This window comes from Mastigoproctus giganteus, chromosome 14 (genome assembly GCF_048544385.1).
Source record: "Mastigoproctus giganteus isolate SK-2022 chromosome 14, ASM4854438v1, whole genome shotgun sequence".
NCBI lineage: Eukaryota > Metazoa > Arthropoda > Arachnida > Uropygi > Thelyphonidae > Mastigoproctus > Mastigoproctus giganteus.
In genome coordinates, this window is record NC_143588.1 from 93,248,775 (window position 1) to 93,274,092 (window position 25,318).

General features: G+C 39.0%; 1 protein-coding gene across 1 annotated transcript in view; it reads left to right on the forward strand.

Moving 5' to 3' along the window:
* The window catches only part of LOC150075373 (BSD domain-containing protein 1-like), a 97,052-nt gene that overhangs the window by 70,710 nt on the left and 1,024 nt on the right, over positions 1-25,318 (forward strand). The window contains exon 8 of the mRNA XM_090388676.1: positions 23,251-23,369. Coding sequence (XP_090244802.1) covers positions 23,251-23,369 — 119 coding nt within the window. The remainder of the gene's footprint in view (positions 1-23,250; positions 23,370-25,318) is intronic.

Genomic DNA, 25,318 nt, shown 5'->3' on the forward strand with positions numbered 1-25,318 from the left:
ATATGAAGTTCTCTGAGCAGTGTAGACAGGTGGCCAGAGCAGGTCTTGGAGTTTTGTCAATGATATATAGGAATTTTGCTAGCAGAGATAAGGAGGTGATTATCCCCTTGTATAAGGCAGTGGTCAGGTACCTTGAATACTGCGTACAGGTCTGGAGGCCTTGTTTTAGGAAGGATGTAGAATTTCTAGAACGAGTACAGAGAACGGCAACAAGATTGGTGAGAGGAACAAAGGGGTGCTCTTACCAAGAGAGACTTAAGTTCTGAAGTTGCAGCATCTGCAAGGTGATCTGATTGAGATGTATAAGGCCTTGAATGGTTTAAGCAGGCTCAATGCTGATGGGATACTTCCGCTTGCTCAAATTAAGAACCTGAGGGGGGCTTAGATTCAAATTGAGGGAAGACGGTTGTAGAATAGATATGCTGAAGTTTGCCTTTTGCCTGTTCCAGCAATCAGCTAGCCAGCGGGTAGTTGATTGCTGGAACAGACTTCCATCTGTTGTTGTTGAGGCTTAAATCCATCTGTTGTAATTGATAGCTTAAATAAATTTAAGACTGAACTAGACAAACATTTGGAATGAATGGATGGGTGGAATGGGAAGATTTTTTTTTTTTTTTTTTTTTTTTGGCTGATGCTATATAAGCTTGCTTTCTTGCTTCGTATGTTTCAACTAATGCTAATGACAAAAACTTTCCTACCTTCCTAAATATAGACACCATTTTATTGAGCCAGTTTTTGAAGTGAAATTTTATAGTTTTCACAATTTAATTGAATTAGAACACCTGTCATAGCACAACCACTTTTGCAACTTTTTTGTTTATATCTTCTATATATATTTAAAATATGGTGACAAAAAAAATTTTGTAATTAAGTTAGCATCGTGAAGTTTTTTATTTGCTAGTATAGATATTTGAGTGGTGCTACTGTCTATGCTTATCACAGTTACTGTGTGCTCCTGGATTTTATTTTGGAAATGTGATATTAAGAAGAGTTATTTGATTTTCTTAGTGATCACCTTGTTATCGAAGTTGCATTGTTGTAGGGTTTCATGATATCAGGTAGTATTTAACTACTTATAGACGTGTTTTTTTTACAGTTGGAACGTTCTTAGTTCTAACGGTCAGCTGATTGTTTGCCTGTGCTACAGCATATCATAAAAACTTAACATTTTATCTGGCTATAATTTAAAATTCATTCATTGGGGCTAAGCCTGTACAAACCAACATGAAAATATGTTTAAGTAAATTCAAAAAAAAATCATTAATATATTGGACATTAGCCAGTTATTGAAAGAGGAAGAGGGAAGATTAAAAAATTAAATAGTGCAAATCTAATTGAATAATATATATGTTAGCATTAGCAGTAGAAGAGGCATATGATGCAAGAAACAAGCTTATGCAGCATCAGCCAAAATAAAAAAAATAAAAAAACCACTCCCATTTCACCCCTCTGTTCATTCGAAATACCCATCCAGCTGGGCCTTAAACTTATTTAGGCTATCAACTTCCACGACAAGGGATGGAAGGCTGTTCCACCAACCAACCACCAGCTGGCTAAAGGCAAATTTCCGCACGTCTATCCTACATCTGTCTTTCCTCAATTTGATTTATGCCCTCTCAGGTGATTATCCTGAGCAAGAGGAAGAATCCCATCGGCGTTGAGCATGCTCAAACCATTGAAGGCCTTATACACCTCTGTCAGATCACCTCGCTGGTGCCTAGTCGCCAGACACTGTAATTTGCAAAATTTAAGCCTTTCTTCGTAAGAGCAACCCTTTGTTCCATTCACTAATCTTGTTGCCCTTCTCTGTACTCATTCCAGCAGCTCTACATCCTTCTTGAAATGAGGCCTCCAGACCTGTATACAGTACTCAAGGTGTGGCCTGACCATTGCCTTATACAAGGGAATAATCACCTCCTTATCCCTGCTAGAAAAATTCCTGTATATCATTGACAAGACACCATGAGCTACTCTTGCAGCCCGTCTGCACTACTCAGAAAACTTCATATCTGCCTGCACAATTACGGGCGCCTCCGTAGCCAGGTGGGAAGGAGCAGCAGTCTGTAGCACACAATTCTTTATTAGACCGGGGTTCGAGCCTGTCACCACCAAATACGGAGGATGCGGAAAGGTCAGGAATGACCACTGCATATCCCCGGAGCAATATGGCCTTAGTTGCTAATGCTCCTTAAAAAAAAAAAAAAAAAAAAAAACCAAAGGCTGCAGAATTACCCCCAGGTCCTTTTCATTGTCTACCACTGTCACTGTAGTACCACAGAGTTGATACGTTGCTCTGGGGTTACTATTTCCCATATGAAGTACTTTTCATTTGTCAATGTTCAACTTCATTTTCCACCTCTCAGCCCATCTGCTCAACCTTTCCAGATCCTGTTGCAGTAGCATAGTGTCAGTAGTGTCCTTGACAACCCTGCCTACCTTTGTATCGTCTGCAAACCTGGACATTAAGCTTGATATACCATCATTAATATCATTTATAAATACAGAAAACAACAATGGACCCAACACTGAACTCTGAGGAACTCAACTAATAACATTAGTCCATGATGAGCAGTGTCCATTGATTACCACTCTCTGTCTTCTCCCCCTCAACCATCCCTTTATCCCTAGCAGCAATTTGCCTCCAATGCCACACTACTCCTGTTTGTGCAGCAGTCTTCCATGTATCAAAACAGTATCAAAAGCCTTTCTTAGGTCCAAGTATATAATATCGAAGTTATTCCCTGCATCCAGTTCTTTTGTGACTGCATCATAGTATCCAATCAAATTGGTCAGGCAAGACTTTCCCTTAACAAAACCATGCTGTTTCTGAGCTATAACTGAAGTCTTGTCTAGATGATCCTGCAGTGCTTCTTTAACCAGTGCCTACATTAATTTCCCTGGAGCAGAAGTTAAACTAACAGGTCTATAATTACTTGTGTCGCCCTTTGATCCTCCTTTGTGGATTGGGGCCACATTTGCACATCTCCAGTCCATGGGTACCTCCCCTGAGTCCAAGGAAGCTCTCATAATTATGGCTAAGGGTTTGCTTATTTCCTTTGCTGCCTCCTTTAATATAACCGGATAGATCCCGTCCACCCCAGGTGCCTTCCTTATGTTTAACTGCAACAATTTCTCCTCCATTTTGCTCTCAGTTATTACAAAATCATCTAGCTCACTGCCAGAGTTTACTTCACCTCTGGCATTCCCCTTCCTGAATAACTCCTCATGTGTGAATGTAGATGCAAAATACTCATTTAGTTTGTTAGCCCTCTGAGCAGGATCCTCAACTGTTGAACCATCAATATCCAGTGGACCAATCTGATTCATCCCTTTCCTTCTAGAGTTTACATAGGTAAAGAACTGTTTTCTGTTTTTCTTTGCATCCTTTGCCAAGGATTTCTCATAATCTACCTTTGCCTGCCTAATCTCCTTTGTGATTTGGTTACAGACCAGCTTATATCTATCATAGGGTTCCATGTCGCTCATTAATTATATGTATCCCATGCATTTTTCTTCTCTGCCATATGTCTCATTAGTTCATCTGACATCCATTTAAGCCTAAACCTTGAACAATATTTCTTAGTTGGTATGTAAAGCCTAGTAGCTTCCAAGATAAATTCTTTGAATGCTTCCCATTTTGAATTTGCTGTTGGTAACATCATCAGTTGGTTCCACTGTATAGAATTTAAATACTGTCTCAGGCCATCGTAGTCGCTTTTACGAAAGCGAAAACTCTTCCCTTTACCCCTGATGGTAGTTACCTCTTTGAGTAAATCCCACTTCAGCACACTGTGATCACTGCCACTTGGCAAAGGATGCAAAGAAAAACAGAAAACAGTTCTTTACCTATGTAAACTCTAGAAGGAAAGGGATGAATCAGATTGGTCCACTGGATATTGATGGTTCAACAGTTGAGGATCCTGCTCAGAGGGCTAACAAACTAAATGAGTATTTTGCATCTACATTCACACATGAGGAGTTATTCAGGAAGGGGAATGCCAGAGGTGAAGTAAACTCTGGCAGTGAGCTAGATGATTTTGTAATAACTGAGAGCAAAATGGAGGAGAAATTGAATTTGAGGTATTGCTCAAATTCATCAAATTTATTTACCAAACTCCTAGCATTGGTGTACACGCAAGTATACATGCACCTGTTCCTTTTCTTAGCTACCCTAACACAACCCATGTGTTTACTTGTACTGCAATGCCTCCCAGCAGTCTCTGAAATACCCTGCATCTTGTTTTCCAAGATGCAGGGCTGCTGCTCATTCCAATAGAAGCAGTGCAAGAATCACTTTCACCTCTGCCAGTGGCTACTGTTAATCTATTAGTCCTTTATCCCCCCCAAGCTAGCAGTTTTCTGACCCACCTAACACTGCCTCGATAGCATCAGCAATATATATATATTCCATTTATATATATATAAACGGGACAGGGAAAGCAACGGGAAACTACCCTGTAAAGAAAACATATCCCAAGTAATCCTATGATGAGCAAGCTAGAGATGTCTGAAAGATCTGGCAGCTACGAAATCATTGTAGCACAACAGAATGCTGGTGGTGACGTCAGGCCCGGCAAGGGCCAGGGCAGATCATCAACTTGCGAAATCCCTGTTGTGGAATCAAGATATGGAACTTACAAACGATGTTGAAATGTGGAAAGCTGGAGAATGTCAAAAGAGAAATGCAAGGAATAGTATTGATGTGCTTAGAGTGGTGGAGACAAGGTAGAGTGAATTAGGCAAGTTTGTAAGTTGATACTATAAAGTTGTGCACTCTGGAAGTAGTGGCAGTCAGGGAGGGGGTGGCAATAATTATGACAAGAAGATTCATGAGAGCACTAGTAGATGTGGAATCATTGCGACATAGACTTATCATGGTCATATTTGCAGAAAATCCAGTCCACATGGTAATTATACAAGTTTATATGCCAACCTCAAATAGTGCTGAAAAATTAGTTGAGACATACGAACAGTTGGAGGAATTAATACGGAAAACTAGATCATGAGACAGTGTGATAATTAAAAATTGGAATGCGGTGGTTGGAGAGAGAAGAATGGAAGAAAAGACTGTGGGAAACTTTGGTGTGAGAAATACAATGCTTACTGGAGATTTGTACAGAAGAAAGTCTAATGGTAGCAAATACATGGTTTAAGGCACCACTCCACAGAAGATATACATGAAAGAATCCTGGCGACTCACAAAGGTACCAGTTGACTACATCTTAGTTAAACAGCGATACAGTAACCAAGTGAAGAAAGCAATGTGCTATCCAGGAGCAGATGAAGATTCAGACCACTCACTAGTGAAGATGAATGTAGAATAAAAATTTAAGTGCCTGAATAAAAGGAAATCATTCATGAGATGGAATGTTGATAAATTCAGACAGGAGAGTGCAAAAAAATGTGTTTCAAGATCTGACAAATGTTATCGCTGTTGAGGAGACAACAAATGATCCAGAGCAAAATTGGTCTTTAATCAAGGAGAAGACCTGGAAAGCTGCATTGGTGGCTCTGAGTAAGAGCAAAAAAATTAGGAGGAAACCTTGGATCACAGATATTTTACTGCAAAAAATGGATGAGAGGAGGAGACTGAAAGGGCAAAAAAAAATGATAACAATCAAAGTAACTATCATAAATTTAAGAATGAAATTTATAGGGAATGTAGGAAACTAAAGAACAGTGGTGGGCAGAGAACTATCAAGAGATTGAAACGCTCAAATAACAAGGTTGGGTGGATTTAGTGCATAGAAAAATCAGAGAGTTAATGCGAAAGAGTAGCAAATTCAATGAGAGCAATGCAGGATGAAAAGGGAATGACAGTAGTAGTAGTAGTGGCATGTGATGCAACAAAGCAAGTGTATGAGCTTATGCAGCATCAGCCAAAAAAAAAAATAAATAAATAACACCATTCTCTCCAATTGCCTGTCCAGTTCCTTCTTAAATTTATTTAACCTATCAATTTCCACAACGACAGATGAAAGTTTGTTCCAGCAATTAACCACCTGCTGGCTAAAGGCAAATTTCCGTGCATCTATTCTACATCTGTCTTTTCTTAATTTGAATTTATGTCCCCTTAGGTTCGTAATCTGAACAAGTGGAAGGATCCCATCAGAATTCAGCGTGCTCAATCCATTCAAGGCCTTATACACCTCAATCAGATCACTGTGCAGGTGCCTAGTCTCCAGCCACTGCAATTTGTAGAACTTAAGCCTCTCTTGCTAAGAGGATCCCTTCATTCCCCTCACCAATCTTGTTGCCCTTCTCTGTACACGCTCAAGCAAATCTACAACCTTGCTAAAATGAGGCCTCCAGACCTGTACACTAAAATGAGGCCTCCAGACCTGTACTCTAGCAAAATTTCTATATATCATTGACAAAACCCCATGACCTGTCCTGGCAGCCTGTCTGCATTGCTCAGAAAACTTCATATCTGACTGCACAATTACTCCCAGGTCTTTTTCATTTTCTACCACCTTAAGTGTAGTACCACACAGTTCTCTGGGCTTACTTCTACCTATATGCAGTACTTTGCATTTGTCAAGGTTAAACTTCAGTTGCCACTTCTTAGCCCATCTGCCCAAATTATCTATATCCTATTGCAGTAGCACACTGCCATTACTGTCATTAACAACCCTTCCAACCTTTGTATCATACTTCGACACTAAGCCTGATATACCTTCATCAATATCATTGATAAATATACAAAACAACAGAGGACCTAATACCGAACCCTGTGGGACTCCACTAATAACATTAGTCCACAAAGAGCAGCACCCATTAATTACCACCCTCTGTCTTCTCCCACTCAACCATCCTTTTATCCATTGTAGCAACTTACCCTTAATACCATTCTGCTCCAATTTGTACAGTAGTCTTCCATGCGCAACAGTGTCAAAAGCTTTTATGAAATCGAAATATATGATATCGAAATTATTTTTTGCATCCAGTTCTTTTGTAACCACATCATAATATCCTATCAAATTTGTCAGACAAGACTTTCCCTTAACAAACCCATGCTGTGTCTGAATTATTGCTGTAGTCTTGTCTAGATGATCCTGCAATGCATCTTTAACCACTAATTCCATTATTTTACCCGGAACAGAAGTTAAACTAACTGGTCTGTAATTACTCGTGTCACCCTTCGATCCCCCTTTGTAAATTGGGGATACATTTGCACATCTCCAGTCCGTGGGGACCTCCTCTGGGTCCAAGGATGCTCTCATAATTATGGCTAAGGGTTTGCTTAGTTGCTTTTCCGCCTCCTTTAATATAACTGGATAGATCCCATCCACCCCAGGTGCCTTTCTTATGTTTAACTTCAACAATTTCTCCTCCACTTTGCTCTCAGTTATTACAAAATCATTAAGCACCTTGCTACAATTTGATAACCTTCTGCCATTTTCAAACCTTAATAACTCCTCATGTTTGAATGTAGATGCAAAATACTCATTCAGTTTGTTTGCTGTCTGAGCAGGATCATCAACAGTCGAACCATCGATATCAAGTGGACCAATCAGATTCATCCCCTTCCTTTTAGAGTTTATATAAGTAAAGAAATTCTTGCTGTCTTTCTTAGCATCTTTTGCCAAAGATTTCTCGTAATCTGCCTAACAGTGTTGAACTTCGAAGAACAAAAGGAAAGATGGAGGAGATGTGTTGAAGGATGTTATGAAGATTCAAGCACAAAGCACATGGAAGAATATAGCACTAGAGGAACAAGAAAACGTGGAGGAGGAAATGTCTAAATATGAATTCAACACAGCCTTAAAGTCCTTTAGCAGTAACAAAGCACTAGGAATTGATAACATACTTGCAGAGCTTTTAAAACAGTGAATAAAATCTGAAGAAAGTTTTATTTGAACTGATAAAGATGGTATACAGGGATGAGCATTGGCCAGAGGAATTCTGCACATCAATCATAATCCCCATACCCAAGATGACACCAACATTATGCCAAAACTACAGAACTGTAAGTCTTATTGCCCATGCATCCAAGATTCTGCTGAAAGTTATCAAAGTTCATGTGGAGAGTCATATTGAACAATTTCTGGATGACTCATAGTGCGGTTTTCAGAGGCAGATCGACGAGAGATGTTATTCGAATGTTGATAGTGTTGGGAGAGAAAATGTATAACACAGGAAGAAACCCCTATGTGTGTTTTGTGGATTATGAGGTGTTTGATAGGGTAATCTGGAGAGGACTGTTCCCATTGCTTGAGAAAATTGGATGCAAGAAAAAGATTATTGGAATGACCTATGACACATAGAAGACAAAATGTGGTGATGAGTGAGGAGGGGGGGGAACTGGCAGAAAATGCTAAAGTTAAAAAGGGAGTATGACAGGGTTGCTTTCTTTCACCTGGTTTGTTCAATGCTTTTGCCAAAGTGATAATCAAGGGGGCACTTGTGAATAAGAAGTGGGAGATTAAAATAAGTGAAAAGTACATACAGGCTATTAAGTTTGCAGACGATCAGGCCATACTAGCAGGTTGCCCTGCTATGCGGCAAAAATTGATGAAAAAACTAAATACGAAAGTGCTGAAGTATGGAATGAAGATACACGTGATGAAAGCAAAGGCAATGATGATGATTGGTAAAAGGTTAATTCCCTTCCAAATTGAGATTGATGAGGTAAGGATAGAACAGGTAGAAAACTTTAGGTATCTGGAGCAGTTATTTGCACAGAACATTCATGTCAAACTGAGATTCAATCCAGAATTGCAATGGAAAAACAATCTTTCAAGAATAACCATTGTTGATTACACAGAAGATGTCACAAAAAATTAGGAAGAAGATAATGATATACACTGTGCTGCCACTTTATTAGTCACACCTCTGCTGTGCACAACGTTGTCTCACAATGTTGCACGTCACATGACCACAGCTGTGGATATAAATGCAGCAGAACAATCTTTCTAGTATCAGTTAAGCGTACAAACCGTAGCAAGAATAGGGAAAAGGAGTGATCTAACGGACTTCGAACATGGCATGGTAGTAGGTGCAAGACATGCCGGACAAAGCATCTCTGAAACGGCATTTCTCCTGAACTTTTCACACACCACAGTTTCAAAGGTGTATCGAGAATGGTGCAACGAACAGAAAACATCCACTCAATGGCACTCCTGTGATAGAAAATCGCTTGTTGATGAGAGAGGTCAGAGGAGGATGGCTAGAATTGTGGAAGCAAACAGATGGGCCACAATGTCGCACATCACATCAGAATACAACCTTGGTGCACAGAACAAAATATCGCAACAGACCACTAGTCGCACTTTGGCGCAAATGGGTTACAACAGCCGACGGCCACATCACGTACCTTTGTTATCAATGAAGAACAAGAGAGCACGCCTCCTGTGGGCACAGCAACACTAGCACTGGACTATTGAGGATTGGAAAACAGTTGCTTGGTCTGACGAGTCGAAGTTCCTGGTGCATCATGGTAATGGACTCAGAATTTGGCGAAAACAATGTGAATCCATGGACCCGTCATGTCTGACGACTACTGTGCAAGGTGGTGGGGGCAGTGTTATGGTGTGGGGAATGTTTTCTTGGCACACGTTGGGACCATTGATACCCACAGATTCACGTCTGAATGCACATCGTACCTAAACATCGTTGCTGATCAAGTGCATCCGCTCATGTTGACAGTTTATCCTCAGTCAGATGGTTACTTCCAACAGGATAATGCGCTGGTGCGCAAAGCCCGAATCACTATGGAATGGTTCCAGGAACATGACAATAACTTTTTTTTGCTGCAGTGGCCTGCTCAGTCCCTTGGATCTCATCCTATTGAACATCTTTGGGATGAGCTGGAAAGGGCTGTTCGCTGCAGGTCTACGCCACCTCCATCGAATTTCAAGGAACTGCATGACACACTCATGTCTGCATGGTACTCCATTTCTGCACAATTTTCAGCATCTTGTTCAATCCATGCCTAGACAAATTCAGGCTGTTTTGAAGGCTAAAGGAGGCTCAGCACGCTACTAGGTAGATGTACCTAATAAAGTGGCAGCACAGTGTATATCTGGTCAGTGGCACTATATGCAGTAGAGACATAGATTCTAACAAAGAGAGACAAAAAGAGACTTGAGACCTTCAAGATGTGGTGCTGGCGCAGGATGGAAAAAATTAAATGTACTGAAAAACTGTCAGTTGTGGAACAAAGAACAAAGGAAAATTCTAGGTAGAATAAGATCAACTAGACTCAAATGGGTGGGCCACATGATTCGACATGGTGGTTTGCTTCTGGATGCAATGGAGGGGATTGTGGAGGGAAAATGACATAGGGTACACCAAAAAAAACCTTCATTGGGACATTGCTGGATGAAGCAGGACTTCACAATTTTGAGGAACTAAAACAAACGGCACAGGAGTGACAAAGATGCCAACAGCTCATTAGAGGAACTGACCAGTCACAAGACTGAATTACTGATGATAATGAATATAGATATTAAGACATAAACATACTAAATATATATATATCTCGAATATATATCTTCTATATATAAAATGTGTGAGCGCGTGTATATATTACACGGGTCAGTCCATAAGCAATGGCTCCTGGGTGACAAAAAATGTATTGTAATTATTTAAGTTAACATTGTGAAGTTTTTTTGCTAGTATAGATATTAAGACAGAAACATACTAAAATAAAAGAACTATTACCAATGGTTGTTCGGTTATAGAGTTCCTGTTCAAGTTAGAAGAAAACTTAGCTGTCCAAATTCATTAAATATTGAAGAAAGTATGCCAACAAGATTAGCATTAGCATTAGTAGAGGCATTTGATGCAAGAAAGCAAGCTTATGCAGCATCAGCCAAAAAAAAAATAAATAATAAATAAATAAATAAAAAATAACCACTTCCACTTCACCCCTCTGTCCATTCGAAATACCCATCCAGCTGGGCCTTAAACTTATTTAGGCTATCAACTTCCACGACAAGGGATGGAAGTCTGTTCCACCAACCAACCACCAGCTGGCTAAAGGCAAATTTCCGCACGTCTATCCTACATCTGTCTTTCCTCAATTTGAATTTATGCCCTCTCAGGTGATTATTCTGAGCAAGAGAAAGAATCTCATCAGCATTGAGCATGCTCAAACCATTCAAGGCCTTATACACCTATATCAGATCACCTCGCTGGTGCCTAGTGTCTCCAGACACTGTAATTTGCAAAACTTAAGCCTTTCTTCGTAAGAGCAACCCTTTGTTCCATTCACTAATCTTGTTGCCCTTCTCTGTACTCATTCCAGCAGCTCTACATCCTTCTTGAAATGAGGTCTCCAGGCCTGTACAGTACTCAAGGTGTGGCCTTACCATTGCCTTGTACAAGGGAATAATCATCTCCTTATCCCTGCTAGAAAAATTCCTATATATCATTGACAATACACCATGAGCTACTCTTGCAGCCCGTCTGCACTGCTCAGAGAACTTCATATCTGCCTGCACAACCACCCCCAGGTCCCTTTCATTCTCTACCACTGTCAGTGTAGTACCACAGAGTTGATACGTTGCTCTGGGGTTGCTGTTTCCCATATGCAGTATTTTACATTTGTCAATGTTAAACTTCATTTGCCACCTCTCAGCCCATCTGCTCAACCTTTCCAGATCCTGTTGCAGCAGCATAGTGTCAGTAGTGTCCTTGACAACCCTATCAACCTTCGTATCATCTGCAAATTTGGACATTAAGCTTGATATACCATCATCAATATCATTTATAAATACAGAAAACAATAATGGACCCAATACTGAACCCTGAGGGACTCCACTAATAACATTAGTCCACGATGAGCAGTGTCCATTGATTACCACTCTCTGTCTTCTCCCCCTCAACCACCCCTTTATCCATAGCAGCAATTTGCCTCCAATGCCACACTGCTCCAATTTGTGCAGCAGTCTTCCATGTGCAACAGTATCAAAAGCCTTTCTAAGATCCAAGTATATAATATCGAAGTTATTCCCTGCGTCCAGTTCTTTTGTGACTGCATCATAGTATCCAATCAAATTGGTCAGGCAAGACTTCCCCTTAACAAAACCATGCTGTGTCCGAGCTATAAGATGATCCTGCAGTGCTTCTTTAACCAATGCCTCCATTAATTTTCCGGGAACAGAAGTTAAACTCACATGTCTGTAATTACTTGTGTCAGCCTTTGATCCTCCTTTGTGAATTTGGGGTCACATTTGCACATCTCCAGTCCATGGGTACCTCCCATGAGTCCAAGGAAGCTCTCATAATTATGGCTAAGGGTTTGCTTACTTCCTTTGCTGCCTCCTTTAAGATAACTGGATAGATCCCATCCACCCCATGTGCCTTTCTTGTGTTTATCTTCAACAATTTCTCCTCTACATTACTCTCAGTTATTACAAGATTCTCTAGCTTACTGCCAGAGGTGAATACAACTCTGGCATTCCCCTCGCTGAATAACTCCTCCTGTGTGAATGTCGATGCAAAATATTCATTTAGTTTGTTAGCTACCTGAGCAGGATCATCAACAGTTGACCCATCGATATCAAGTGGACCAATCTGATTCATCCCCTTCCTTCTAGAGTTTACATAAGTAAAGAACTCTTTGCTGTTTTTCTTTGCATCCCTTGCCAAAGATTTCTCGTAATCTGCCTTCGCCTGCCTAACCTCCTTTGTAACTTGGTTACAGATCAACTTGTATCTATCATAGGCTTCTGTGTCACGTGTTAATTTGTATGTATCCCATGCATTTTTCTTCTCTGCCATATGTCTCATTAGTTCATCTGACATCCATTTAGGCCTAAATCTTGAACAATATTTCTTAGTTGGTATGTAAAGCCTAGTAGCTTCCAAGATAAGTTCTTTGAATTCTTGCCATTTTGAATTTGCTGTCGGTAATATCATCAGTTGGTCCCACTGTATACAATTTAAATACTGTCTCTGTCCATCGTAGTCGCATTTACGAAAGCAATAACCCTTCCCTTTACCCCTAATGGTATTAGCATTAGCATTAGCATTAGTAGAGGCATTTGATGCAAGAAAGCAAGCTTATGCAGCATCAGCCAAAAAAAAAAAAAAAAAAAAAAAAAAAGTAACATAAATAAATAAAAATAACCACTTCCACTTCACCCCTCTGTTCGTTCGAAATACCTGTCCAGCTGAGCCTTAAACTTATTTAGGCTATCAACTTCCACGACAAGGGATGGAAGTCTGTTCCACCCACCAACCACCCGCTGGCTAAAGGCAAATTTCCGCACATCTATCCTACATCTGTCTTTCCTCAATTTGAATTTATGCCCTCTCAGGTGATTTTTCTGAGCTAGAGGAAGAATCCCATCAGCATTGAGCATGCTCAAACCATTCAAGGCTTTGTACACCTCTATCAGATCACCCCGCTGGTGCCTAGTTTCCAGACACTGTAATTTGCAAAACTTAAGCCTTTCTTCGTAAGAGAACCCCTTTGTCCCATTCACCAATCTAGTTGCCCTTCTCTGTACTCGTTCCAGCAGCTCTACATCCTTCCTGAAATGAGGCCTCCAGGCCTGTATACAGTACTCTAGGTGTGGCCTGACCATTGCCTTATACAAGGGAATAATCACCTCCTTATCCCTGCTAGAAAAATTTCTATATATCATTGACAATACACCATGAGCTACTCTTGCAGCTCGTCTGCACTGCTCAGAGAACTTCATATCTGCCTGCACCACCACCCCCAGGTCCCTTTCATTCTCTACCACTGTCAGTGTAGTACCACAGAGTTGATACGTTGCTCTGGGGTTGCTGTTTCCCATATGTAGTACTTTACATTTGTCAATGTTAAACTTCATTTGCCACCTCGAAGCCCATCTGCTCAACCTTTCCAAATCCTGTTGCAGCAGCATAGTGTCAGTAGTGTCCTTGACAACCCTGCCAACCTTTGTATCGTCTGCAAACTTGGACATTAAGCCTGATATACCATCATCAATATCATTTATAAATACAGAAAACAATAAAGGCCCCAATACTGAACCCTGAGGGACTCCACTAATAACATTAGTCCACGATGAGCAGTGTCCATTGATTACCACTCTCTGTCTTCTCCCCCTCAACCACCCCTTTATCCATAGCAGCAACTTGCCTCCAATGCCACACTGCTCCAATTTGTGCAGCAGTCTTCCATGTGCAACAGTATCAAAAGCCTTTCTAAGATCCAAGTATATAATATCAAAGTTATTCCCTGCATCCAGTTCTTTTGTGACTGCATCATAGTATCCAATCAAATTGGTCAGGCAAGACTTCCCCTTAACAAAACCATGCTGTGTCCTAGCTATAACTGAAGTCTTGTCTAGATGATCCTGCAGTGCTTCTTTCACCAGTGCCTCCATTAATTTTCCGGGAACAGAAGTTAAACTCACAGGTCTATAATTACTTGTGTCAGCCTTTGATCCCCCTTTGTGAATTGGGGTCACATTTGCACATCTCCAGTCAATGGGTACCTCCCCTGAGTCCAAGGAAGCTCTCATAATTATGGCTAAGGGTTTGCTTACCTCCTTTGCTGCCTCCTTTAATATAACTGGATAGATCCCATCCACCCCAGGTGCCTTTCTTGTGTTTATCTTCAACAATTTCTCCTCCACTTTGCTCTCAGTTATTACAAGATTCTCTAGCTTACTGCTAGAGTTGAATACACCTCTGGCATTCCCCTCGCTGAATAACTCCTCATGTGTGAATGTCGATGCAAAATATTCATTTAGTTTGTTAGCTACCCGAGCAGGGTCATCAACAGTTGACCCATCGATCTCAAGTGGACCAATCTGATTCATCCCCTTCCTTCTAGAGTTTACATAAGTAAAGAACTCTTTGCTGTTTTTCTTCGCATCCCTTGCCAAGGATCTCTCGTAATCTGCCTTCGCCTGCCTAACCTCCTTTGTAACTTGGTTACAGATCAACTTGTATCTATCATAGGCATCCGTGTCACGTGTTAATTTGTATGTATCCCATGCATTTTTCTTCTCTGCCATATGCCTCATTAGTTCATCTGACAACCATTTAGGCCTAAACCTTGAACAATATTTCTTAGTTGGTATGTAAAGCCTAGTAGCTTCCACGATAAGTTCTTTGAATGCTTCCCATTTTGAATTTGCTGTTGGCAATATCATCAGTTGATCCCACTGTATAGAATTTAAATACTGTCTCAGTCCATTGTAGTCGCCTTTACGAAAGCAATACCCCTTCCCTTTACCCCTAATGGTAGTTACCTCTTTGAGTAACTCCCACTTCAGCACACTGTGATCACTGCCACCAAGTGGTTCATTTATCTGCAGATTCTGAATGCATGAAGAATCACTACTGATAATCAAATCAAGAGTATTACTCCCTCTAGTTGCCTCCCGAACATGCTGATGTAGAAAACAATCATCCAATAAATCCACAAAAGCCTTGCTACTGTGTGAGTGACCAGCCCCCAAATTCCAGTCAATATCTGGGAAATTAAAATCCCCCATTATAAGACTCTCTGATTTACTGGCCCACTCTATTTCTCCGAACAGTTTCTTATTATACTCATCAGAGTCATTAGGCCTATAGCACACTCCTACTCTCAATTTTGATCTCCCAATGCTTATGTCACACCAAACTGACTCGACACTGCACTGTCCAGCGATGTCGACTGGCTTCACTTCCTTGGATTTTATGTGTTTCTTAATTAATAGCATAACCCCTCCTCCCTTCCTATCCTGTCTATCCTTTCTGTACACATTGTACTCCCCAAATTCCAGTTCTGCATTTCTTATATCTGTGTGACACCACGTCTCTGAAATCCCCACAATATCTGCCTTTGATGTTTTGAGCAATACCTCAAATTCATCAAATTTATTTACTAAACTCCTAGCATTGGTGTACACACAAGTATACATGCACCTGTTCTTTTTCTTAGCTACCCTAACACAACCCATGTGTTTACTTGTACCCCAATGATTCCCAGCAGTCTCTGAAATATCCTGCATCTTATTTTCCAGGCTGCGGCTCATTCCAATAGAAGCAGTGCAAGAATCACTTTCACCTCTGCCAGTGGCTACTGTTAATCTATTAGTCCTTGTATCCCCCCAATCTAGCAGTTTTCCGACCCACCTAACATTGCCTCGATAGCATCAGCAAACATTCTTGCACCCTTTCTATTTAAGTGTATCCCATCCCTGTAGAAGCAGTCTCTCCTGTTAACAAGTACAGACCAGGCTGAAAAAAATTCTACCCCTTGAGCCCTGCACAATCTTTCCAGGGCCGAATTGATTGACAGGGCTCTCATCATATACTCCCTCCTATCGTGTCTGGGCAGAATTGCAGACACTTTCAATTTCAACCCTAATTCACGGCTTTTTTTCATCAGTGACCTGTACTTGTCAAGTAATTCCGCCGGTCTCCTACTCTTAATGTCATTAGTGCCAACGTGTACAACTATATCACCTTTTGTGCCCTTAAAAGATGATATCCGCTCTACAACGTCATCAACCTTTGCCCCTGGCAGACATACCCTGGTCCTATTCCACCTATCCTTTTTACAAAGCATGTTTCCCGTTTCCCTGACAATAGAGTCACCAACAACTACTAGTTCCTTTGGGACCAGCGCATTCTGCCTTGGGGGTTGCCGCTGTGTTCCGCGATGACCAAGTGCAAGCTCTGGCATTGGTGTGGGCAGCTGAGAGCTTGATGGGCCCCTCACTTGTAATCCTTCGAGGGCATCCACCCTATCCTTCAAGCTCTCATATAGGCCCATAACAACGCTGAGTTGTCGCCTTATCTCCTTACACTCCTTGCATCGCACACACACAAAGACATCCCCCATGGCAGTATCATGTCCCATACTTGACTGCTCCGCAAACATCAAGCAAATAGTGCATCTTACAAGGCTGTGATTCAGAGGACAACTGCCCCCCTCAGTTCTCCCCTGGGCCACAGCACTCCCATTAGCTTGAGCCCTTTGCTTTGCTGCTCTGGTTTGAGTCATGATTTAGATTTACTTTCAATAAAATTTCAATTTCTGTACAAAATTAAATCCTAAACTTGTATCCAAACACAGTTATAACGCTATATTTATGTTTCAGTAACGAGTGTTATCTACGGAATATTTACGTTTCAGTAACGAGTGTTATCTACGAAATATTTACGTTTCAGTAACGAGTGTTATCTGCGAAATCCCTTTATATAACTTTCGTATCAAGTTATGTATTAATTATTTGTTTTTACTAATTATTTATGTTACGTAACCTAAGTGGTTATATGTATAATTAATTATGTTAAATAAAATTAATTATATTACGTTTGTAATCTAAGTCGTTATATGTATTTATTTAAACGTACAATTTAACTGCTAACGAAGTTCAACTAACGCTATCTAGTACGGTATATCGTATCACAAAGGCGGGAAAATTACGAACGGTTAGCGGAGTTGAAACAGGTGGAAACCTTTACCGATACTTTTATGCAATTACAAGGCCGAGTAAAGAATAAATACACCAAATTAATCAGAAAATCACAAAATAATGTTATACTACTAAATTTAAATCAAAAGTTTTAGAAAAACAATAATTTCAAATCAATAATTAACAAAAATCCACTTAGCGGCTTTGAAAACGACCGTCTCTAGTAGCCTCGACCGTCTCTAGTAGCCTCGTGGTAGTTACCTCTTTGAGTAAATCCCACTTCAGCACACTGTGATCACTGCACGTAGTGGTTCATTTATCTGCAGATTCTTAATGCATGAAGAATCACTGCTGATAATCAAATCAAGAGTATTATCCCTATAATTGCCTCCCAAACATGCTGATGTAGAAAACAATCATCCAATAAATCCACAAAGGCCTTGCTAGTGTGTGAGTGACCAGCCCCCAAATTCCAGTCAATATCTGGGAAATTAAAATCCCCCATTATAGATTCTCTGATTTACTGGCCCACTCTATTTCCCTGTACAGTTTCTTATTATACTCATCAAAGTTGTTAGGCCTATAGCACACTCCTACTCTCAATTTTGATCTCCCAATGCTTATGTCACACCAAACTGACTCGACATTGCACTGTCCAGCGATGTTGACTGGCTTCACTTCCTTGGATTTAATGTATTTCTTAACTAATAGCCTAACCCCTCCTCCCTTCCTATCCTGTCTATCCTTTCTGTAGACATTGTACTCCCCAAATTCCAGTTCTGCATTCCTTATATCTGTGTGACACTACGTCTCTGAAATCCCAACAATATCTGCCTTTGATGTTTTGAGCAATACCTCAAATTCATCATTATTTACTAAACTCCTAGCATTGGTGTACATGCAAGTATACATACACCTGTTTTTTTTCTTAGCTTCCCTAACACAACCCATGTGTTTACTTGTACCCCAATGATTCCCAGCAGTCTCTGAAATACTCTGCATCTTATTTTCCAGGCTGCTGCTCATCCAATAGAAGCAGTGCAAGAATCACTTTAACCTCTGCCAGTGGCTACTGTTAATCTATTAGTCCTTGTATCCCCCCAATCTAGCAGTTTTCCGACCCACCTAACACTGCCTCAATAGTATCAGCAAACATTCTTGCACCCTTTCTATTTAAGTGTATCCCATCCCTGTAGAAACAGTCTCTCCTGTTAACAAGTACAGGCCAGGCTGAAAAAAATTCTACCCCTTGAGCCTTGCATAATCTTTCCAGGGCGGAATTGATCGACAGGGCTCTCATCATATACTCCCTTCTATCGTGTCTGGCCAGAATTGCAGACACTTTCAAATTCAACTCTAATTCACGGCTTTTTTTCAACAGTGACCTGTACTTGTTAAGTAATTCCACCGGTCTCCTACTCTTAATATCATTAGTGCCAACGTGTACAACTATATCACCTTTTGTGCCCTTAAAAGATGATATCCGCTCTAAAACGTCATCAACCTTTGCCCCTGGCAGACATACCCTGGTCCTGTTCCACCTATCCTTTTTACAAAGCATGTTTCCTGTTTCCCTGACAATAGAGTCACCAACAACTACTAGTTCCTTTGGGACCAGCGCATTCTGCCTTGGGGGCTGCCGTTGTGTGTGTGTGTGTGTGTGTGTGTGTGTGTGTGTGTGTGTGTGTGTGTGTGTGTGTGTGTGTGTGTGTGTGTGTGTGTGTGTGTGTGTGATACTCTTAATATAACTAATATTCATAGGTGGCTTGCACATTTTAACGGAGGAGTCACTGACATTTGTGACCAGCCAAGTAGTGGAAAACCAAAGTCTGCATAATTCTCTAGACAGATCTGCTGAGCTGACCGGGCTAGCCGAGTGGGTAAAGTACCTGCCCGGCAACCCAAAGGTCACGGGTTCGATTCCTGCCTCGGGCTTGGATCAAAGTACTGCAAAAACCTTGGGAGGTGCAGTATGGCCACAGAAGCCAATGCGCCAACAACTACCAAATCAAACAGATCTGCTGAGATGTGTTGCATGAGTGCAATAACTTTCAAGGAAATTGTTTTTAAGGCTTGATAACAGTTATGAATGGATCATCTATTATTACCCTTATTCTAAATGCCAGTATATGGAATGGGCATATCTATCACATCCAGTGAAGAAAAAATTTTAAATTGCCAGATCATCACAAAAAATTGTGACCACAGTGTTTTGGGTTAGAATGCCCAATTTTAGTTCATTTTTCAAAGAAAGGTCAGATTATAAGTAAGTAAGGATATTGCCAAACACTTGATAAGTTTAATAGGGCTATAAAACAAAAAAAGGAAGGCTCTAACAGGCCAAATCATATTACGCCATGATAAAGCCAGGCCACACACTTCCCATGTGGCTCAAATGAAAATTGCAGTCCTAGGATGGAGAATTTTGCCTCATCTTGCATATGACTTCATCCGATTTTTTTCTGTTTGGACATATAAAGAGATGTCTTCGTGAAAAAACACTTTTTGAGTGATGAGGGGGCTGAAAAAGATGGTGACAGGTGAAAAGCATTGGCAAAAATGTATTGATAAACAAGATGGATACACAGAATAATGTATACAATATGTTGCAAATTTGCCACAGTTTGTTTAATAAGTGAAAAAATTTCGACTTTCTGTCTGTTTTATTTATACTTTTATGGCCAAAGAAGCATTACTTAAGGACTGAACCTAATCTGTGTGTGTGTGTGTGTGTGTGTGTGTGTGTGTGTGTGTGTGTGTGTGTGTGTGTGTGTGTGTGTGTGTGTGTGTGTGTGTGTGTTGTAATATTTATATATGTGCAGAAATGTGCATGTACATAATTTTAAATTTCACATGCTTTTTAATGACACGCAGAATTTAAAAAATAAACTCGAAAATTGGAAATGATTTGCATAGTGACTTACTTTTACTTCATTATGAATGGGAAGCGACCTTAATAATTTTGAACAAAATTAATAAAAGTTTTGTTTCATAAAATTATCTATTAAATTTGAAAATAGATGTATGAAAAAACACACATTTCTAAATTTTCAGTTTTTTCATTAAAAAAATAAAAATTTAATGAAATTCATTAGTAAAAGGCCCCACACAGGTGTAGCATGACCACTTGTTTCAATCAGGGCATGACCACTGCTGGGTTAAAGACTTTTTCAGCCACATTGCATTTTTATTTATTGATGGCAGACTATCATTTTTAATGGGGTGGCATCTTTTGCCATTTTTAATGCTCATATTGAGTTAGCCAAACTCAGTTGGAAGAAGAAAGGTTCCCCCCATGAATTATTCTGCAGTTTGTTTTTTGTCCGCTGTCCACACAATATGTAAATCAGCCTGTGAACTCACTTCTTCAGATGTAATACACTATAAAGATCATATGAACTGTTGTACTGTGACAAAAGTAGGTGATGCACCAAAACTACTTAAAAAAAAAAAAAAAAGGCTCTTTATAACATTGCTTTCTTGATGAATGTGTTATATTTAAAACATGACACACACATGGTATGAGTGGAAAGTTTTGTCAGATTAACTGCACAGCCTAGATTGTGACCTTTCAGACTACCAAACTGCCGGGAAGGTAAAATCTCCATATAGAGCATATGACTCCCTAGCCATATGACTTTGATTCCCCTTAAATCTCAAACCCTTCTCCTTCCCAGACTTTCACCTGGTGGATTCTACCTCCCTAAATACCTATAACCCCCCCCCCATGGAGGGTGAGTTTCCTTCACAGGGGTACTCCCTCTATATCTTACTTTTCCATTCCCTAATGGAAAGCCTTCCTAACATCCACCTTCATTCTCTTCACCTTTTGTCCCAAGCTCAAACTGTCATCCTCACACTTGTTTCCAATAGCATCGTTGTTATTTTTTTTTTAATGGTCTTCCCTGGCAAGCATACTGTGAGCCAGGGTTCACCCCGCCAGATGCTTATACAACACCTACTGACCTGACCAACCTCTCTGCGGTATTGGATGGACAACGTTGGAATCCTGGTTCCCAAAGGCCCAGTGGCTGAGACCAGATGAACAACATACTAACACATCCCGACACTACACTATGCAAATCACACAATAACTTAATCTCATCTGGCCTTTACATTGTCTGTATTATGTCTTTAAAGCTATAAAAGTAGTTGGGGGAGACTACCAATGCCACTTGACCTGTAACACTATATGCTATACCACCAACTCTTTAGGTTATTGAAATGCTATCCATTGGGGAAATGCACTAGTGCATATGCATGCATTATTATATCCGTGTATCAATAAATGAATCTTGTAAGAGGTGTCTAAAAAATAGGATACATAACTGTATGCTCTTGAAAGAAGTTTCTAGAAAATAGGATACACAGGCTGTTATGTTGATTTATTTAACAACTTCAGACACTTATCCAGTTAGAGAATGAGTTCATGGATACCCATAAAAAAGAAACTGCAGTCAGGGAATTTCATCTGTACCATTATTGCCTGTAAAAATTCTGCATAGGTTGCAAATTTCTTCCCCAGTGGATGGCATTTCAATAATCCAAACTGTTGGTAGTCTGAGAGGGCACAATCTAGGCTGAACAATTAATCTGCAAAAACCTTCCATTGTTGCCGAGCAAGATTAGTCATGTTTTACATATATGTTCATCATGTATTTTTGCATAGATGCTCTACCTTGTCATGGTGGCAAACTTTAAAACTGGTGGCAAAGCTTTAAAATTTAAATTTAAATCTTTCATTGGGAATACTTTAAAAGCATTTAAAAAATCACAAAATATGGCAAATTTCTAGGCCCATATTTAAAACTTTTGTACATTTCCCATTTCTTTTTTACTTTTTTTTAACAAAAATTCTAATTCAGATAGCAAAGCTTTCATAATATGATTTAAAAGATTGGTTTAATTGAAATGAATGACCTTGTATGCTGCTATGATAAAATTATTCAAGGTATAGAAAAATATATGAGAATACAGAAAAGCATTTAAATGAATAAATATACTTTAAAATATAAAATGAAATGCTCTTGTGAGAAGTATAAAAGATAGAACAGTACACTGCATGAATTTAAAAATAATTTATTTAATGGTGGAGCTGTTTTTATTTCGAAATTCATGCAGTGTAGTGTTCTACATTTTATACTTCTCATATCATGTTACCTGCACATAAAAGATCATCCTTTGACTCCAATATTATATTTGAAATGCTCTTGTTACTCTTAACTGCTAGACTAACAGAAGTCTAGACATTTTTTTGCTGAAGACATGACTAGTAAATACCAAACAGTAAAATAGAATACACCACATGTCACATTTAGATATGCCCTATTAGCCAGTACAGTGGCTAATATTTGCATCCTCCCACATGGTACAAACATGATACAACAAATATGATTCATTACTATTCTTCCACACCATGTGAAAAAGGTTTCAATTCAAATCCTATCATGAGAGGAGGAATTTTTATGGACTTGTTAATTTTTATGGTGTATTTTTATTTTCTGCTGTGGCTGAATTAACTACTCTTGGGTAAGGGTTACTTGGTTTTTCTCACAAAATAAATCATGGAATGCACACAATTTGTAGGTATCTCACAGCTGTAGTTGCTCTGTCAATTATTCTAAACCCTTAAATCATTCAAATATATTGTGATCTTTGATCTGAAAACAAAAGGCCATTACCTTTATTCTATCATATAAATAATCTAACACAGCTTATGATCATTACCCCACTAAAACACCACTGAAGCACATAGCAAGTAAATTATAGAATGTTACATTTAATTGTGAAGTGTGAAGGTGCTTTTATTAATAAATATCATATATAAAAGATAAAAAGATATTTCAACAAACTATGAATGGGAGTTTTTTTTTTTTTTTTTATTCTTCAGATGGTAGCAATGAAGATGACTGGGAAAAGGATTTTGACTTTGAAGTTAGTGAATCAGATCTTGTAAAAATGGAGGAAACTGCAAAATCAATAATCAAGGGCTCCTTTGGATCCAATGAGGTATCGAGGTTATATCATTTGGCTTTCCTAATAATTATGCCTTTTTAATGAGCATTTTTCCATATTGCTGTAATAATTAGATATGTCATTCATTAATTGTAGTCATCTCTTGTTATTAGTGATTAGTTATATCTAGGATCTATTTATTGAGATCTAGTATATTAGTGTATATATGAAAGATTGAAATGTTTCCAGTGGAGAGAGAGAGAATAAAAAAAAATCAATGAGCATAAATGAAAACCTTCAGTGTAGTCTCTTCTGAACTAAACTTTTAATCCAGAAGAGAGGCTACCTTAAATAGATCCTTTTCTGTGGTAGTGGGGTGGGGTGGGGGAGGGAGATAGAGAGAGAAAGATCCTGAAATTGCACCCTAACACATGATGATTTCCCTGTTCTTCTGCACTTGATGGTAGCCTTGTGTTTATTTACACATGAACCCTTATGAGATTTAGAATAGAATAAAATTAATATTTTTGTATAGGAAAAGTAGGCATAAGTAGAGCAACAAGTAGCAGGTGATTATTACAGAAAGAATTACTGTATTATTTACTAAAAGATTGACCAAAGAAGAAGCAATCGCACACATCAATATGAATGTTTCCCAGTTACTGAATATCAAATGAACACAAACGCTGATACCTATTAAAATGGCATTTACTGTTTGAGACTATTCAATTTAATTTAAAATCAAGCATCACCATCACTAAATGGTGTGTGTGTGTGGGGGGGGGGAGAATATGAACAAGAATAATTACTTGATATTTATGCAATATGTAGTTCACAGTTGTAACCACCATGATGCAAGAATTAGCAGAGCATAAGGACCATGGGATGGAAGGGGCATGGGTTTGTACCAATAAAAATATATTTCTTGTTAGTTTTACTATTACACAATAATAAAAAATATATTATTGTGTAATAGTAGAGACCCACCACATATTATTGCTTACGTTTATGGTAATGGTGGTTATAGTATTGAAAGATCATTTAGTAGATTAAAAATAATAAACTACAGAAGAATTCTATAGGCCAAACCAGATTAAATGATCTCACTGCTTTACTAGCTATTGAATACAAAAAAAAAAAAAAAAAAAAAAACTGCCAAAATGTACCTTAAAGAACTAATTAATGATTTTTCAAACGTAAAAGCAAGGAAGATGAATTTTTAAATATAAACCAAATTTATAAATTAGCATAATTATAAATGATTAAATTGCTTATTTTGATGTGCCAACTTTTTAACAGTTTTTTTATAGTTTAGGTTTGTTGAGAATTATTTAAAATATACATTATAAATAATATTTTTACAAGTAAGACAATGACATTTTATATTGATAAAAACAGAGAAGAGGTCACCTTCAGTAGTCTTTACATAAGGCCCCAAAAATTCTAGCTATGCCACTGATGCTGTTGATGTCACATATCATAGTTTTTTGCATCTTGTTCCACTGAAAGCATCATTTCCCCTCTCCTTTAGGTGATTGAGACATTACCATTGTAATTTCACATAATTGATCAAAGGCCTCTGAAAGGAGTCTGAAAAACTTTTACATAGTATAATTTTACATAATACATGCAAAGACATAAGTTTTACAGGAAGAATGGGTGAAAGCAAATGTCACTCCAGCACCCTCAACAAATACAATTTACAGAACAAGACGTTTTTTGATAAATATGGGGGTGTGTAGCAGATTTCCTAAGATGAAACAGACCAAAACAATTACAAATGAAGATAATCTAAGTTATTTAAGAAATCCATAGAAATTGACTTGGAGACTTTAAAGGATATGAAAGCACACTAGATTCAAGTACTCTGAGCTCAAATTAGTTCAAGCTTTCAAAGATTCATTAGTAGTGGCAAATGATACAAGAAAACAAGCGTATATAACATCAACACCAAAAGAAAGATGATGGCTTTGACAGATGTATGGAATTGTGGAAAAGTTGAG